Genomic DNA, 18575 nt, shown 5'->3' on the forward strand with positions numbered 1-18575 from the left:
TGCTACCAAGCATAAAATAACCCAGATTTCAATTTTAGCTCAATTCGACTATTTTAAACCCAAACAGCAATTTTAGGATCCAGTTTTCTATTTTAAAACTCCGCTATATACTAAAGTATAATGTGATGAATAAACCCTCAGCATTAGGGTTTATTTTAGGCTGTTTCAGCTTGTCTCATTCTCTTTCATAAATTTCTTGGATGATATACAGCACATTTATCACCTTGTGGACACTGTTGTAAAGCTAGTTGTAGGGGATGCAAATGCTTTAAAAATAGTCTGAAGTCATATTTGTTCATTGTAGTTGTTTGGTTACTTATAGCATATAATTCGGCAAGAACAAACCTCTAGGGGAAAGACTGGCTACAGGAAAGAACAACAACAGGCAATTATTTTCTTGTTGGCACAAACTTCCTTCAGCATGCATCTGTGGTTGGTTTGCACTCACTTGTTTGGCAACTGTTAGAGAAGTTTGGCTGAAAGATAGCAAATTACCCATGATTTCCATATGTTCTTCATAGATAAAGGAAGATTAGAATCTTAACCTTCCTGTTTTTAAGCCCAACACTAAATTACTGTATTTCTTGTACTTTTGGTACAGGCATGACAAAGAGCCCTTGGATGTGGTGTGAAAAAATTGTGTTGGAGTCAGGCTGATAAATTATATAATGAAGATGCTTTTTCAATCCATATTTATTGCCGAGATAGATCTGCATCCCTCATGGCATTCTCTGGTTGAAATAAATTGAAGTCAATAAAAAAAACCTTCCCTTTTATTCCTCGGTCAGAATCAAATATCTCTGTAGTTATTCAATATTACTGTTTGACGGAAACACAGTAACTATATTCTGATTAGTCCAGCTGTGTGTTTGTATTTTGCTTAATTACATGGAGTCAATGTGTAACAAGGTCCAAAGTAGATTCTGATTAAAACAAGGAGGAAGCTATTACTGCTGTTGATCTTGGCATTCTTACTTACTTTCCTACTTAGGTGAACCCTCATTGTCTGAGTATGATGGCCTTCCAAGTGTAGTGTCTTGGTGGTGGGTATGTAGGTGACTGTGGAGCCCTATTCTTGATCCACATGTTCTTCCACAGTGAGGACATCAGTTTCCAAGTGGAAGGTGCTCCTGGTTGGTTGGTTTGACTGGCCTTACTCTCATTCGCCCTCCATTCATGCCTCTTTGAATTCCGCAGCACTGCTGGTCACAGCTGACCTCCAGTTAGAGCACTCAAGGGCCAAGGCTTCCCAGTTCTCTGTGTCTATGCCACAGTTTTTAAGGTTAGCTTTAAGCTTATCTTTAAATCTATTAAATTAAATTCCTATCCACCAACATTCTGTTTTCCCGTTCTTGAGTTGGGAGTATAGCAACAGCTTTGGGAGACAGTGATTGGCCATTCAGACAACGTGGCCAGTCCAGCAGAGTTGGTGATGTGGGAGCATCACTTCAGTGCTGGTGGTCTTTGCTTCTTCCAGCATGCTGTCATTTGTCCACCTGTCTTCTCAAGAGATTTTCAGGATTTTTCGGAGGCAACGCTGGTGGAATCTTTCCAGAAGTTGAGTATGACGTCTGTAGACAGTCCACGTTTTGGAGGCATATAACAGGTTTGGGAGGACAGTAGCTTTATAAACAAGCTTTCTCACAGTAGCTTTATAAAGCACCTTGGTCTCCATACGGATGGGGAAGTTTGTCCTTTAAACTCTACACTTCTTATTATTCCTTCAGTTAAGTTTTTACACTTTTCCTCTCTGTAATTAGTCATCAGCTCCTGAGTCTTTTTTTTAAAGCAGTTGTAAACCTGATGGGTTGAAGGAATGCTTTTTGTACATTAAAAGCATGCTGCTGTTTTGCAAAAACCACTTGATTTCCACTTGGGTACACATCATTCCATTTTTTCCACCTCTTAGTCCCTTCTGATTGTGAGGTGGTTAGAGCTCAAACTGCCATTATGGAGACCAGGGTTCAAATCCCTATTCAGCGTGGAAACTCACTGGGTGGTCTTGTGCAAGTCACACTCTCTCAGCCTCAGAGGAAGGGAAAGACAAACCCTCTATGGAAAAATCTTGCCAACAAAACATGTCTTACCAAATCACAACTCCCAAGTTTCCATATCATTGAGCTATGGTAGTTAAGGTGGGGTCAAACTCTACAATGCATATGCACTCCTAGAAGCAACTACTCTACTAGAGATTCTCACAGACAACAAGACACTGAGCATTGAGGGGTTCAGGATTGGTGAAGTGTACCCCCCTCCAGTTGCTGTGCTGTAACTTCCACCTCTGATGTTGCTGTTTATTCATTCAGTCGCTTCTGACTCTTCATGACTTCATGGACCAGCCCACTCCAGAGCTCCCTGTCAGCCATCACCACCCCCAGCTCCTTCAAGGTCAAGCCAGTCACTTCAAGGATACCATCCATTCATCTTGCCCTTGGTCGGCCCCTCTTCCTTTTTTCTTCAATTTTCCCAAGCATCATTGTCTTCTCTAAGCTTTCCTGTCTTCTCATGATGTGGCAAAGTACTTCATCTTTGCCACTACTGTCCTTCCCTCCAATGAGCAGTCGGGCTTTATTTCCTTAAGTAAGGACTAGTTGGATCTTCTCGCGGTTTTTCTGAAACTCCCTGCCTTTCTCCATTATCCAGCGGATATTGGCCATTTGGTCTCTTGTTCCTCTGCCTTTTCTAAACCCAGCTTGTACATCTGGCAACTCTCTCTCTCCATGTATTGCTGGGGTCTTCCTTGCAGGATCTTGAGCATTACTTTACTGGCATGTGAAATAAGGCAAACTTCCACATATCCTTACAATTAACTCTTTTAGCAAGGGCTGAGAGGAAAAAGAAGCTTTAACAATATCTGGGGGGATTTACTTTACTTACATCTTCCCTAAAGAAAACAGATGTTACTCACTTCTCAGACTAGGAAGCTATAATACAGAATCATGTGCACCTTGGAAAGCTACTCCATAAGCCTTCCAAAGTTACACATAAGACCTTTCATTATGGCTAATGTGTTTGCTTCGTTTTCATGGCAGAACATGAACCACTTGTATTTGTCCTTGTTATATCAATTTTCATAATCATTTGGGATTTTGAACTTGTTGAGAAAAGGTTTTGTTAATGGCAACAAAGGATTAGGGACATGAGATGAGAATGCGGATGAGTGCAAATGAACTCATTTTCTATGAAAAGAAGTGCAGATTAACATTAATTGTTTGGAATAGGAGCTAAAAAGAAAGCTATCTTCTCATCATACTTGAGTTGAGCACATGAGAGTTGTTCTGTTTTTCCAGGCTCTTGAGGAATTAATTTCCTTTCTTTCCGTTTCTATGCACTGACAGTCCATGCAGATAAAGAGGCAAGGATGTTTTGTTCAGCACAGGCTTCTTTCGCTTGTCAAGTGTCTCTGTACATCCTCCAAAACAACATGGGTTTATTAAAAAGTATGTATGCAGCATGTGCCATGTAGTTTAGCATCACGCCTTTTGAAAATAGCCCAATTCAAGAAAACACCAGTGATGTTCGCCTTAGCCTAAGCAAAAGAATTAAAGGACACCCATGGCATCTCTCACTGGGATTCACCACAAGGGGGAAATGGAAATAAATTAATTACACTAATTGGCATTAGTGAGGGAAGACTGGGGACTGGTAACCATTATTGGGAATGAGGAGAACATTTCTTCCAAGAGACAAAAAAGGTCCAGTGTGGCCTCTTTACATAATTTGTTGAATACAGTTGAGATTTCGCATTGCATTGTATATAATAACGGCTGCTCTCCCGATTAAACAAAGAAAAGCTACTTCTAAAGCAAACAATATGGTGGTCAAACTCCCCCAGGAAGTTTCAAAGATTATTCTTAATGATAATTCTGATATTACTTCTGCCACTCATTTTAATACCTTTGGATATAGTTCATCTGGCTTTAAGGACTTGAATTTGTTTAAAGTAGCAAGATATTCCTGCTTTGCCTCTTTGGCTATTCTGTACTGCATTGCTCTCCCACCAGTGAAATCACAAGCCGCATTATGGGCTAACTATGGGCAACTTTTATTATATGTTACCAATCAATCTCTGTGTGATCTGCGATCAAGTTTCAGAATTTCAACATGAACTTGAATTTGAATTTATAATTGATTTTGATAGGCCATAATGTGAGGCAGTGGCACCTAGTGACCATGTCATCCTCCAATAAGGCCGAGACACCATGGTCCCCGGATACTATCCACATGTTGCTTCCACAGGGACCCCTGAACAGTGTAGGGTAGGTGAAAAAAAAAACCCAGAATATAAGGGAGGGAAAATTCCTACCTGGCCCTTAACAACCCCTGAAAAGTACACTGCATTTAGGCGGATGGATGGGTCAGCAGCTTGGGTGCAAATGAGGTGAGTGGGCCTCGGTCTAGTTGGCCCCACCTACAAGAAGTCCCGGCCAGGACTATTTTGTCTCTTCCTTCAATGGAAGGGATCAAAACACCTCTCCACCCCCATTCTGGGTGTGGAAAGGGAATTCCTTCTAGTGCATCTTCTGCTCCATCCTTTTAAGAAAAGACTGAGGAAAAGAAGATGTTGAGCAGTTATGTCTTTTCTCTGTCCCCTGTTAGTGTTTCATTATCTCCTCCGAGAAGTGGTTCTGCCATTTACTTGGTCTTTTTTGTCATTGACATAACCCCAAAAAGTCCTTTGTGTTGTTTTTAACTTTTCTAGAAAGCTTGGACTCACTCATTCTGTGCTTTAGGTTGTCTGACTTTCTCCCTACATGCACTGACTCTTGAATCCCTCTTTGGTGATCCCCCCATTTCCCATTTCTTGTACATGTCTCAGTTAAATCTTAGCTCAATTGAAACTCCTTTAGACAACCATTCTAGTTTCTCCACTGTAGCTGCCTAAATTTGTGCCCCCAGTATCTCACTTTTCAGAAACTATCCTCTATCAAGAACTCCTTTTTAATAGACCATAGGATCATAACCAGTGTTTTCTGAAATCAGGTTTCTTAAAGTCGCAAATGTGTGTCTGACTACACAGCTTTCCCTTTCTATTATATAGAAAGCTAGAGACTCCAGCCATATAGAGAGCCAGTGACTGCTAATTCCTTCCTCAACAAAATCTCTGTTCAGTTCCTCTCAGGATGGATCTACACTGCCATATAATCCAGATTATCTTCTTTGAACTGGATTATGTGTATACAGTGCCATATAATCCAGTTCAAAGCAGATTATCTGGATTTTATATTGCAGTATAGATGGGGCCCCAGTAGAGGTCGGGTCCCCAAGACCATTTATTCAAACAGAGGACCTGGTGTTGTACACATTCGAACACCAGCATGAAATCAAGCACACTTCCACTCAGCCCACATAAACAATTCCACCTTAACCCAAGAGAGCTCAATAGAACAATAGAACAACATGCACACAAGCAAGCAGTTGTCCTCCCAATTTACACAAATAGCCTTAACCCAACAGACACAGCAGCCTTAATCCAATTAGCAATTCCTAGTGCAATTTGAGATGTCCAGCCCAACAGAGAGAAGCTCACCTTCTGCTGTCCCTTCCACCATACCCACAAAAAACACCCCTGTTGGCCTACTCTGATAGCCAAGCTTCTATAAAGCAGATTGGCCCTCCACAAGTTACTGGTACTAGGAAGCACTGGTTGTGAGCAATGGAAAAGTCAGAGCATGGTGGATTCTATTTTAGGTGGTGCCGCTTGCTCCTCCTCAGATATCTGTGGTTTCTGCAAATTCTGGGAAGGAACAGGAAAAACTAATCAACGGGAAGCAGCAAGATTTGCCAGTGGTTGGATCTGGAGGTTGCCTAACCTCTTTCCTTCTATTAACAATAACGTGTTTGCTATGGATTGTACTGTCTCATAATTTTGGAGACAGGATAGTATGGGATCCAAATCCAAGTGAAATGAGATGGGGTTAACTGCTCATCAAGAAGATAAAATGATACTCTTATAAAGACTTCATCCCATGCAGTCTTCACTCTGTTTCGCTGCGCTGCCAAAACAGAGTCCCACTGAGGACTTCACGTGACATAAGGCAACTTTCGGTGGTTGTCCATGGGATTGCATTGTGGAAGAGCAGGGAAACAGAGCCAAGATTGTGTGTTCTTCTATTCTCAACGCCAGTAAAAAAAAGATGGGAGAAGGACATGGGATGGCTAACATCCCTGAATATGGAAAGGCATGAAACCTCGATAGAGAACAAAACAATAAGATTCACTCCGCTTTTCCCCACTTCCACGCCTCCCCCCCCCCCCCAATCGCAGGTGAATGACTAACAGTGAACTGGGTTAATGGCAGCTCATTGTCCAATAGGTCAATGTCAGGATTTGGATCCATGTGATCACTAAGCCTATTTGAGAATGTAACCAAGGAAGATGTGGCTTTTTTATCCCAATTTAAACTTTGTGTTGGCATTGTTAAGTAGAGTGACAGTTGTCACAGAGTCCACAAAAGGAAGCCACAAATATGTGTAATACCATAGTTTTTGCATTGGCATTAATCTGCTACTGAATAAGGAATACTTTGCTGCCCATCCAGAATACAACTGAGTGTGAGGAATGTTATCTATTCTTGGGTTGTTGTAGGTTTTTTTTCGAGCTATATGGCCATGTTCTAGAGGCATTCTCTCCTGACGTTTCGCCTGCATCTATGGCAAGCATCCTCAGACCTCACTACCTCTAAGGATGCTTTCCATAGATGCAGGCAAAACATCAGGAGAGAATGCCTCTAGAACATGGCCATATAGCCCGAAAAAAACCTACAACAACCCAGTGATTCCAGCCATGAAAGCCTTTGACACTTATCTATTCTTTTTTTTATTGGTGTTTGTACAGAATGAATGCAGAATTTCAGAGTTAATCAGGATACTTCTTGAGTTAACAACAGAGGATTGAAAAATGCATTACTTACTGTATTGCACATAATCTCTGAACAATGCAGTAATGTGACTCAAGAATCCTTGGTAGACAAGAGGCATAGTTTCAAAACATTTTTAACACTCTTCAAAATGTAAATAACAAAGACATTGTGCTGAATAGATACAAGGTTTTCAGAGAGTATTTAATGAAAAGGAAGGAGGGGCAATTTAAACAAAGTACATGTCCCTCCATAGGTGTCTTGAAAGATAAAGGAAGAATGCTCTTCTTATCCTCCGCAAAGTTAATAGGGCTGAAATAAAACATAAGAAAAGAGTATTTTAAAAATCCGATATCATTATTGCTGCCTTTTCAGCTGCAAAACTCCCCTTAGCAAATCCAAAGTATATTTTTGGCTAACAATATGGGACCTTGATGTATGGTGCTACATTTATAAATAAATAAGCAACAGTCTACAAAGCATTTCAATTAGGGTGTTTTTTAGGTTCAAGCAAAGTTATAGGGCAACTAAGGTTCTTATTCCATGTAATCAAACTCCACTACCCCACACCCCAAATAAAAAAAAGATTTCTAGTTAGGGATGTATAGTTTTACAAGGGCAACAAGCCAGAATAAATTGCAGCTGTGTCCTCTCTTTTGCATAAAACTCCCAGGTCTCCCCATCACCCCAGACCCCTCTCTCCCCTCTATAAACTATATTTTATTCCTGTAAATCTATAAAAACTTGTACTATTTTACTTCTGGGACAGAAAAACCTTGGTCAGAAAATCATCTGTTGTTTCACATTGAGAAATGGCTCCCAAAGCGTGGCTCAAGACAAAGGGGACTTTGGGTCATTGCAACATCCTTTATTTGACTGGCAAAAAAACCCCCCAAAAAACAAGGGACATAATCATGCTCAGACATCCAACGCCAAAAACTTATATTTATCCATCCTTATCATTTTTATCCTTTTATATAATGTATCTATTTCCCAAGTCTGAAATGTATAAACTGTACTTTTATTTTGTATTATTCTTAAATGTACTAAAATAAGAAACTAAACTGTCTGCTTAAAGCCAATTAAGAATATTCTTAGCCCCAGGCAATAGATCCACTGCAACCTCAGACAATGGACTTCTGAATACTCATGAATTTTAACTGGTTAACCAAATCCCCATGCTAAGTCTATGAAATGCAAACAATCAGGAGTCCCTCCAGAACTGCAAGCACTATCTCAAGCAAATATTAACAATTTATTCACACTGTCATTACTTGCAGCAATAGCCGATGTAGTGAAGAAACCAAGTTGGGGGTGGGTGTTGAATGCTCTCATTAAGGAGGCCAGACTTGGTGGAGGTGGTTGACAGGGGCGGAGCTGCAGGCTATTGAAGGCTGCTCTGCCCCCTGCAGATGTGCTCTTTGCTTCAGTGTGACCCTAACCCCCCCCCGAAATTTTCAAACCCCCCCCCGAAATTTTCAACCCTCCCCGAATTTTTTTTGTGACGTTTAGTCCTGCAGAATAGTTCTGTTTGCCATTCCTTATCACATATTGTTCTTTCTTGCATTTTCTTCCAAAGTATTCCATTTTCATATTTATCATACCAGTGAGGGCAGTTCCCACCCACCTTCGGGGGGGGGGGGGGACTCTGGATACCGAGACTTTTTACTCCCTCCCATCCTGCTGCTCCAGAGGAGAACGGAGGCACTGACTTAAAGAGACTGCACTTAGGGGATATCGGCTCTTCTCCAATCTCAGTACTCTTCATTGTAGAAATCTGAGGTTTAAAAAGATAGCAGTACAGACTGGAAAAAGATATTTTGAAATGTCGATATTTTGAATTATTACATAAAAAATTACCATGCCAAGCTCATGAAGCAGGTTTTTGGGAGAGAAATGTCAATGCCTATATATATATATATATATATATATATATATATATATATATATATCTGATTTGTTGAAGGCTTTGTACTGCTAGCCTTACTTAACTTCACTGTAGCAATTCAACCTGGGCAAATTTGACAGCTCTTATCCCATGTGTTTTTGGGTGTTTTTTCCCCCAGTTATATCCTGATTCCTGAGTCCAGAAGATGATCTCTGACCATCTTTTCTCCTTCTCCCCATTTGGACAGTTTCAGATATATCCCTAACAAAGCATGATGGAGCTGACAAGAATTTCCCCTGCGTCATGGGAAGAGCTCCACCATACATCATACCATCAATGGAGTCTAAGTGCTTACAAATGGGGGGAGGGAGGCAGTCCATAGTCTGAATCAAAAATACTTTGACTAATTAGAAAACAGAAAATAGAGTAGTAATTGAGATATTGGAATGGACCTAGGACAGACCAGGGATGAATGCACATTTATAAAATAAATCATCCTTGAAATGATCTTGATCCTTTTGGTACAACCGGACCTCCATTTTTGAATGGAAAGCACTTCTTTTATATGCCTAGGGGCTTTAATATGATTTTTACAAACGCACCTTACTTTGCAATTTCAAGGAAAGAGCAGCTTTTTACACATGACTGGGATCAAATTGGAGAGTCTGACAGGTTGGTAGGTGGTTTTGTTGGTTTGGAAACTACAGTGTCACCAGTTTGCAATTGTTGTTTGTTGTGCAACTGAAAATGTGGCTGTTTATTACTTCGAATATGGTGCCCATGATTTTAATATTTTTTAAAAGCATGTTTGTGTTTTTAATATATTTCTAGTCTATTCAATTATTTTAACCTGTTTGTACATGACTCTTGAGATCTTTTAATATAGGGCAGGATATAAATGTTTTAGTAAATAAACAAATACATTGTCTTATTTTATCTTTCAGGATTTGGCATGACCACGCCAGCCACCATTGCAGGCAAAATTTTCCTGATATTCTATGGCCTTATAGGCTGTGCAGGGACCATATTATTCTTCAACTTGTTCCTGGAGCGCCTGATCACCATCATCGCGTATATCATGAAGTCCTGCCATGAGAGGCGGCTGAGGCGGAGCGGGGCCCTTACTCAAGTAGTCCAACAAGCCTCTGGGAACACGGAAGTGGACAGCTTAGCAGGATGGAAGCCATCCGTGTATTACGTCATGCTGATCTTGTGCCTAGCATCACTCATCATTTCCTGTTGTGCCTCAGCTATGTACACTCCGATGGAAGGATGGAGCTACTTCGAGTCTCTTTATTTTTGCTTTGTGGCCTTCAGTACTATTGGCTTTGGAGACCTAGTGAGTAGCCAGAATGCCCAGTATGAGAATCAAGGCCTTTACCGATTTGGCAATTTCATCTTCATACTCATGGGGGTGTGTTGCATCTATTCTTTGTTTAACGTGATCTCTATTGTTATCAAACAGTCCATAAACTGGATATTAAAGAAACTGGAGTGGACATGCCATAAATGCCAAAGAAAATTCTTCCGATCGCGCAGGAACGTTGTGGTGCCAGGGACTGCGCGGAACCAGCGCAACATATCCATTGAATCTGATGGTGTCCTAGAGAGCGATACAGATGGACGCAGAATGTCTGGCGAGATGATCTCCATGAAAGACCTTTTAGCCTCTAACAAAGTGTCACTGGCCATCATGCAGAAACAGTTGTCTGACAGTGCCAATGGCTTTCCGAGACAGATGAACAGTGTTCCTCGGCAGAACGGATTTGCTGGTGGAGTGGGTGCTTTGGGAATTATGAATAACAGACTGGCAGAGACAAGTACAGATAGGTAGACCTCAACACTGGGAGTCCATCAGTGAACACAGGTTAAGTAAGAATGAAATGACATTCCAGAGACAGAACAAACCTTTTAAAAGAGGGGATCCCTAATAGTTTTGCTGGTAGTTCTGTTGCTTTTGCATTAGGGCAACAATTTGCCCTACAGACTGCATTGTAGATGTTTCCATCAGATCATACAGCTTTACCTACAGGCTTCTGCAGTACATGTTCAGTTGAGTTCCAAGTTAGAAGCAAGGAAATGAATGTAATAATAACATGGGATGCTAACCTTTCTACATGGAAAACTCCATTCTGAAAGCTGCTTTGTTGGCTCCACTGTTTCAGTACCAAAGAATAATAGTGCTGGCAGAAAGGGGAACTTGCATCCTTGTGCTAACATCAGGGCCTGGCCTTTCCCACAGCACTGGCATACGTTAGGCACTCATTATTTGCATCTTATTTGGATACTTCTCTAGCTTCATACTTTGAACTACTTTGGATCCTTTGGAATGCTAGTATAAAGAGTAACTGAAAACTGTATTCCCCACTAAGACCTGGGTGCATTTTCACATATCAGGCTGCTCTGTAAATCATGCCTTGGTTGGTGTCAGAAGCACATTAGCAGGATAAGACAATAATGTCTCATTCATTATTATTGCAGTATCAGCAAATCCATGCTGTGTATTTACAGCCATTCTTATTGTAGCTGTTCAGGGTATTGTGGTGGTCCCCCACACACTGAATCCTTTTCCCAGTAGAGTGTTGTTACTCGGAGAGTTCCTGAACAACCTGGAGCAGCTGCAAGAAAGGAAGCTATAAAACACTTCAGGTTTACTGACTAGAGTAAACCTGTTAAATCCATTGGTTTCATTCATCTGTTGACTCACCAGTTGGGATTATCCAATGAGAATGGATTAACAACAATCACTTGATATGTTTGTGCCTTGGTTCCTAAATAACAACATTACAACATTATACTCAGGTTTCCAGTGCTAAAAAACTATTAAATATTTGCTGTTACTTTATATGCCCTTTCACACCACACAATTATAGCAGCATGGTGCCACTTTAACTGCCATGTTTTTATCTTATGAAAGCCTTAGATTTGCAGTTTGGAAAAAGGACATTTGGAACTGTCTAGTGCAGGTATGGGCAAACCCAGGCCCGGAGGCTGGATGCGCCCCCTTGGGCTCTTTTCTCAGGCCTTAATCTCTCTCACCATCCTATCCTTCCTTCCTTCTATCTTTCCTTCCTTCTTCTCTCCCTCCCTTACCTCCCTCCTTCTCCTTCCATTCTTCCTTCCCTTCCACCCTTTCCTCCCTCCTTCTCCTCCTTCCTTCCTTCCTTCCCTCTTTCCTCCCTCCTCTCTCTCCCTCCCTCCTTCCTTCCCTTTTGCCTTTCCTTCCTTCTCTCTTTCCTTCCTCCCTTCCCTCTCTCCCTCCATTCCCATTCACCCTTCCTTCCTTCTCTTCCTCCCTCCCTTCCTTCCTTCCTTCTCTTTTTACTTCCTCTTTTCCTCCTCGAGGATGTTTAGCTAGGACAAGAGACGATGGAAAGGGAACATGAGAACTAAGTTTCTAGATTTTAAAGGGTGTCCCATTGAGGAGGAGGGGAAAACGGTTTTTCTGCTGTTCTAGAGACCAGGGCACAAGAGAATAATTGTTTCAAATGGCAGGGAAAGACATTCAACTGAAAAGATTAAGAAGAACTTCCTGGAGAGTGGCATAGGTTACCTCAGAGTGTGATAGAGTCTCCTTCTCAATAGACTTTTCTTCAGAGGCTGTCTATTGGGAGTGCTTTGACTGTGCCTTCCTGCATAGTAGAAGGTCGAACTGGATGGCCCTTGGGGGTCTTTTCCAACTCTAGGATTCTATATCAGGAGTAAGCTAAAGTTTTCCTCTCCCATCCACCATCTCATTCTGACCAAGACCATCCCCTTTGGGATCCAAACATTTCCTGTCATTCCTTCATTTTCTGCCTCCAAAAGAGAAGAGGAAGAGGAGGAAAGGGCAGGGAGGTGACTTTGGGAAAAACCCCACCCCCCTGCTTGGCCACCTCGCTCTGACCCACCATGCATTTCCCAAGTTAGAAAGTTTGCCCATGCCTGGTCTAGTGTGACACAAAACTAACTTGGGGTTTGCATTTCTGAAAGGGATATATTATTTAGAACTATTGTATCACCAAACAATACACTGTGTTGGTTAAAATTTGTATCGTAGTGTTATAATTCTGTAGTGTGAAAGGGTTTATGTCACTGGGAAACAATTGTTCTTGAATCTTTTCAGCCAGATAAAGAGCTAAACATTATATGTTTCCAAACAAAAGTATGAAACAGTGGTCCAATCTGAAAGGATTGTGCACTCGAAAGTGCTGTACAAGAATAGTTTTATGTATGAGAAGGTGCTGGAAGCAATCACTCAGAAAAGTAATTATGCGTCCATTGTTCAGAATTCATTTCCCAATTGCCTTTGAATTCAGAAAACGTGAGCAGCACTGTGCTTCTGTGTAATGAAAACCATTGGAAACAGAACAGTTGATCTTTCTTCTGACCCTCAAGTTCCTTTGTCTTAGTACATACATCAAGATTTTCGTGCACATGGGCCATCTAGTCGAACCCCATCCTACTTTGCAGGAACACACAATCAAAGCACTACACAGATGGCCATCAGCTACTGTTTAAAAATCTCCAGAAAAGGGGACTTCAAATCATTTCCAGGAGGTGTATTCCACTGTCCAGCAGCTCTTACCATCAAGAACTTCTTCCGAATAGTTAGGTGGACTCTCTTTTCCTGTAGTTTGAATCATTTGCTCCATAGCCAAATATCTAGAACAGCAAAAACAAACTTGCCCCCTCCTCAATATCTTTTACAATAGTTAGAAATGGTTATTCTCCCACTTAACCTTTTCATCTCCAAGCTAAACATATCCCACTCTCTAAGTTGCTCCTCATGGGGCTTATTTTACCATTTTGGACACCATCTCCTGGACACATTTCACATGTCAATGTTTTTCTTGAATTGCAGTTCCCAGAACTGATCACAGTATTCCAAATGAGGTCTGGCCAAAGCAGAATAGAATAGTACTATTATTTCTCTCAGTCTAAACCAGGCATGGCAAACTTGGGCCCTCCAGGTGTTTTGGACTTCAACCCCCACAATTCCTAACACCCTTTCCTTTTCCTCTTCAGCCACTTAAGTGGGGAGGGGGAAAAGGAAGAGGCTTGAGGTTGTTAGGAATTGTGGGAGTTGAAGTCCAAAACACATGGAGGGCCAAAGTTTGCCATGCCTGGTTTAGACTGAGAGAAATAATAGTACTATTCTATTCTGCTTTGGCCAGACCTCATTTGGAATACTGTGATCAGTTCTGCCTGGTCTAGACACTAGGCATGGGCAATCCATAGTTCTAAATGGTTCTAAAGTACTTGCAGAACTAGAGGGCACTGGTGCTTTGCTTCTAAAGTGTTGCTAAAGTTCTGGTGGTGAAAATTTCAGAACTCCAACAAAACTTTCAAAGTATTGTCGAAGGCTTTCATGGTGATTTTTATGACAGAAGCAATTAGGAACTGCCATTTATAATGAAATTTTGAAAGTTTTGTTAGAGTTCTGAAATTTTCACCACCAGAACTTTAGCAACACTTTAGAAGCAAAGCACCAGCACCCCTTAGTTTTGTAAGTACTTTTGAACCATTTACAACCATGGATTGCCCATGTTGCCTACTAGACACTATGCTCCTATTGATGCAGCCAAGAATCACATTGCCTTCTTTAGCTGTCACATCACACTGTTGGATGTGGATGTACATACATAAAATCACTGTCTCACACACAAAAGGGGTAGAACAAAGCACACATTTTTGCTTGAAAATAAAGACCTGCTGCCAGACACACACGATAATGCTAAACTAAATTGCTTAGAATCTTCAGGCATCAGAGTTTTCAAAAAGTAATGCCTACAGATGTTCCATTAGGAAAATTGCATGCATACTTATCACTATCCTCAATACACAGAATCCCAAGAAAAGGTGGTTGTTCCTAATCTAATCCCAAAAAGAGTGCTTAAAAACAAAAACCCATTCTTTTTACAACTAAATTCACAGACTTGTTATTTAAATCGTGAACTGAAGTTATAATATGTGACATAGAAAGAACAGAGAAATCAGCAGTAGAATTTTATTATCTAGCGTTTCTGTCCATCAGTTTCATTAAACTGGAAACATTTAACTTGGAGAGAGAGTGACTGCGATCTCCTAGGTATCTTTTTATTAAAATTTTTCATTAATGGAAGAAAGTGAGACTTTCTCTTCGTAATTTGAATATGATTCCAATGTTGAAGGTATTTCTTCTGGAAGGATTGTGGAATTACACACAGCCTAACTTGAAGGCATCAAAAATTCAAGTGATATAAGTGGAATGGAATCCAGCATCACAAAATGTGCAGTGATGAATTTGAAAGTAAACAATAAAAGATGCTTGTTATTGGCTGTGGTGTTGTCTGCTGGAGGACATCTACAGTGAAAGAAAATTTGGGCTATTAAGGTGTGCATGTAACAGCTACATCAAGAAGGAATGTACTGCTTAGATATATTTGGTGAGCTGTCTCTAGAACAGTGGTTCCCAACCTGTGGTCCATGAACCACCAATGGTCCCCAAGAACTAAAATATGGTCCACTGCCTCACCATTACTACACCATTGCAACGAGTGTGACTGGTCTTGCAAAACCCTCTTATAGTGCCTAGTCAATGGGGATGTTGGGAAGGGAGAGGCTGACTACCCATGAAAAGCATGACAGCAAGCCTCCTTACTGCTGCTTCTCCTCCTCCCTCTCCCTGAGCAGAGCCATTCCATGTGGCACCTGGAAGTGGGGGCACCTTGGTGTCTTCGATTTTAGGTCTGTTCCTGGGGTTATTTAGGGTGTTGATTCAGAAAAATGCATTGGATAGACCACATCAGCTCTAGATCATTAAATATGGTCTTCTGTGGGTGAGCAGATGACTACTGGATGGCTGCCAGTTTGCTACCAGGCACTATTCAAAGTGCTGGCTTTAGCCTAAAAAGCCCTAATTGGTTGTGGCCCAACTTACATGTCCGAACACATCTCCCCTTATGAATAATCTAGGACCTTAAAATCGTCTGGGGAGGCCCTGCTCTTGTTACCGCCTTCGTCACAAGTACGTTTGGCAGAGACAAGAGACAGGACCTTCTTGGTGGTGGCCCCTCGGCTGTGGAACACCCTCCCTATAGATATTAGATCGGTCACCTCCCTTTTAACATTCCGGAAAAAAGTTAAGACATGGCTTTTTGAATGACTAGATAATAAGTCTGGACAACATTTTTAACAAGGAGACACTATGCATTGATATTTTATTAATTTGTTTAATTTTTATTATATGTTATGCAATGATCTCCTTCTGATAACTTCACTGTGGCTCACAAGGGACTAGAGAAGTGTTCATTGCAACGTATCAGTTTAGAGCTCTACTTTCCGTGAAAGAGCCAAAACTATAGCGGACAAGTAATGTTGTATGTGGTAATGTGGGACCATCATTCCCTGCAAAATATACCTTCACAAGATTTAAGGGATGTATTTGTGCTTATGTGCCACAATTGACTGAACCATGTTTGGGATCAGAATGCAACATCCTCCTCAATTAAATTGATCTGGAACTCTGAGGTTTTGCTTCTCTTGTTCAAATATTCCTTCCATCCTCAAGAAACACAAAGCGGTGCGTAGGTTAGATAAAGATAGATTATGGTGCTTGTATATTTTTCAAAATGCATTTAACATTTTAACTACATAAAGCTACAATTTGGGTATGCAAAAAAAGAAAAATCATACAAAAAGCAAAAAACATAGCAAATGTCACAACCCAGAAAAATTATATTGATAGTCATACATCTACAAAAGCTACATTCAATGCAGCAAAAGAAAGCGTCACATGGCACTTCTAACTTGCAAGATTGTAATCATATGATACTCTTTCTCCCCAACAATTTGTTAAAAAAAAAGAAACACGTATAACATTAATGTGTATATTTACTTTAAGTATTACTTCTGCACATAATCACAGCTACTGTTTTTTGTGGCATAATGTAAAATACACTACATGTAGTTCTTGTTGGATCAGCCCACACACTGCCTTGCCAGGGAAAGAAAATATGCCATGCAGGTGAACAGTAAAGAACAAGTAGTTTACTCTTCTTAGTTCAGAACAACCTATGTACAATGTGATCAGTTGCATCAAATGTCCTTTCAGAGAGATTCAAAATGTTATTTCTTTGTCCATATGAGAGGCCTTCTTTTCAGCAGCCAAGATGCAAATCCGTCTGTCTCTCTCTGCTTCTCTCTTCTCACTGACTTCTCTCTGAACACTTGCATAGCTCAAGCCTGTAAAATGCAACACTATGCAAAAGTTCCAGGCTCAACCATCGCCCCATGCATTGCCCAACCAAACAGTTTCATGCATCTTATTTTGCAGTTGACACACACACACACACACACACACTGATTACTTGCATGCTCCAACAATTTTAAACCAAGTCTAAAGTTAATTCCGGGTCTCATTCTTTCTTCGTGTACACAATCACTAAACTCTATTCTTCTTTTAAAAGTTACTATGGACTTTGTAGTTTTACTTTGGGGATTCTTCTCTGCAGACAGGAACATGTATGACTTGACTTCCTTTGAAATAGGAAAAGGCAATCATACTACACTGGAGAGATTTTCTGCTGAATGGGCCCATAGTCCTCAATTCTCAAATCTTACTTCAGTGGCAACACCAGAGGCAATTGCTCTGCTCATAACTGTCTCTTGACTTGCAGTACCTTGTAATCTAAGTACTGGTGTCCTAGATCACACTTCTTAAACTATGAATTGAACCCCAAATGGGTAAAAGATTTCTGGGTGCCACCTAGTGGCTGTTTTAGAGATTTACACAAATCCAGTGTTTACAATGAACTTTGCGGAAAATGCTTCTGCTGTACTTCATAAAAAGGAAGATCAGCCTGTTTAGCAGGCCTTGCAAATGCTTGTTTATTATCAGTGAATGTTTCATTTTTATACCCATTTTATATATCTATATACCAGGGTCACATAAAAAATTCTTGGGTAATGAAAAGGTTTAAGAAGTCCTGTCCTTGATGAATGCTGAAGCCAGAACTCCAGCAGGTGCAACAATGCCAACCTCTAGAGCCACAAAACACTGCTGTCTCTCTTCAGCCCTAACACTGCCTGGTCACTTGCTCTTAATAACTAAAAAGCACAAAGTGTCTTGCCCTAACAGTCCCAAAATATGACTTACTTGCTTACTTAGGCGATCCTTCATTGTCCGAGTACGATTGTCTTCCAAGATTGGCGTACTGGCGGTGGGCACGTAAGTGACTGTGGAGCCCTATTCTTGACCTGCATGTTCTCCCACAGTGAGGGCATTGGTTTCCAGGTGGAAGGCGGTCCCAGTTGGGGTTGGCTTGATGCGCGTTCCTCTTGGCACATTTCTCTCTTTCGCCCTCCATTCGTGCCTCTTTGAATTCTACAGCACTGCTGGTCACAGCTGACCTCCAGATGGAGCGCACAAGGGCCAGGGTTTCCCAGTTCTCAGTGTCTATGCCAGAGTTTTTAAGGTTGGCTTTGAGCCCATCTTTAGATCTCTTTTCCTGCCCAACAACATTCCGTTTTCCGTTCTTGAGTTCGGAGTAGAGCAACTGCTTTGGGAATGCAGACACAGGTAGAATATTGTACATGTTTCCTGTATCAGCTCTTTCAATACAGGGATTGCTACAAGAATAGGGAATGCTTGGCTCTTCGGTTGTTGTTGAACTACAGAACCCATCATCTCTTGCTACCGATGCTAGGTAGGGATGTTGGAATTTGTAGCCGTGCCTCTAAAGGACCATGTGTTCCCCAGCCCCATGTGAGAGGTGACAATGACATCTCTTTGCTTGCTTTGCCCAAAGAAAAATTGGTTTTCTCAAGTACCTGATGACTGGTCTGCTGTAGATTCTAACACAAGCC

General features: G+C 41.1%; 1 protein-coding gene across 1 annotated transcript in view; it reads left to right on the plus strand.

Annotated features, from left to right (window-relative positions):
• The window catches only part of KCNK13 (potassium two pore domain channel subfamily K member 13), a 75565-nt gene extending 61850 nt beyond the window's left edge, over positions 1–13715 (plus strand). The window contains exon 2 of the mRNA XM_060756858.2: positions 9692–13715. Coding sequence (XP_060612841.2) covers positions 9692–10581 — 890 coding nt within the window. The 3' untranslated portion in view covers positions 10582–13715. The remainder of the gene's footprint in view (positions 1–9691) is intronic.
• The last annotated feature ends 4860 nt before the right edge of the window (positions 13716–18575 follow it).

This window comes from Anolis sagrei, chromosome 1 (genome assembly GCF_037176765.1).
Source record: "Anolis sagrei isolate rAnoSag1 chromosome 1, rAnoSag1.mat, whole genome shotgun sequence".
NCBI classification, from domain to species: Eukaryota; Metazoa; Chordata; class Lepidosauria; order Squamata; family Dactyloidae; genus Anolis; species Anolis sagrei.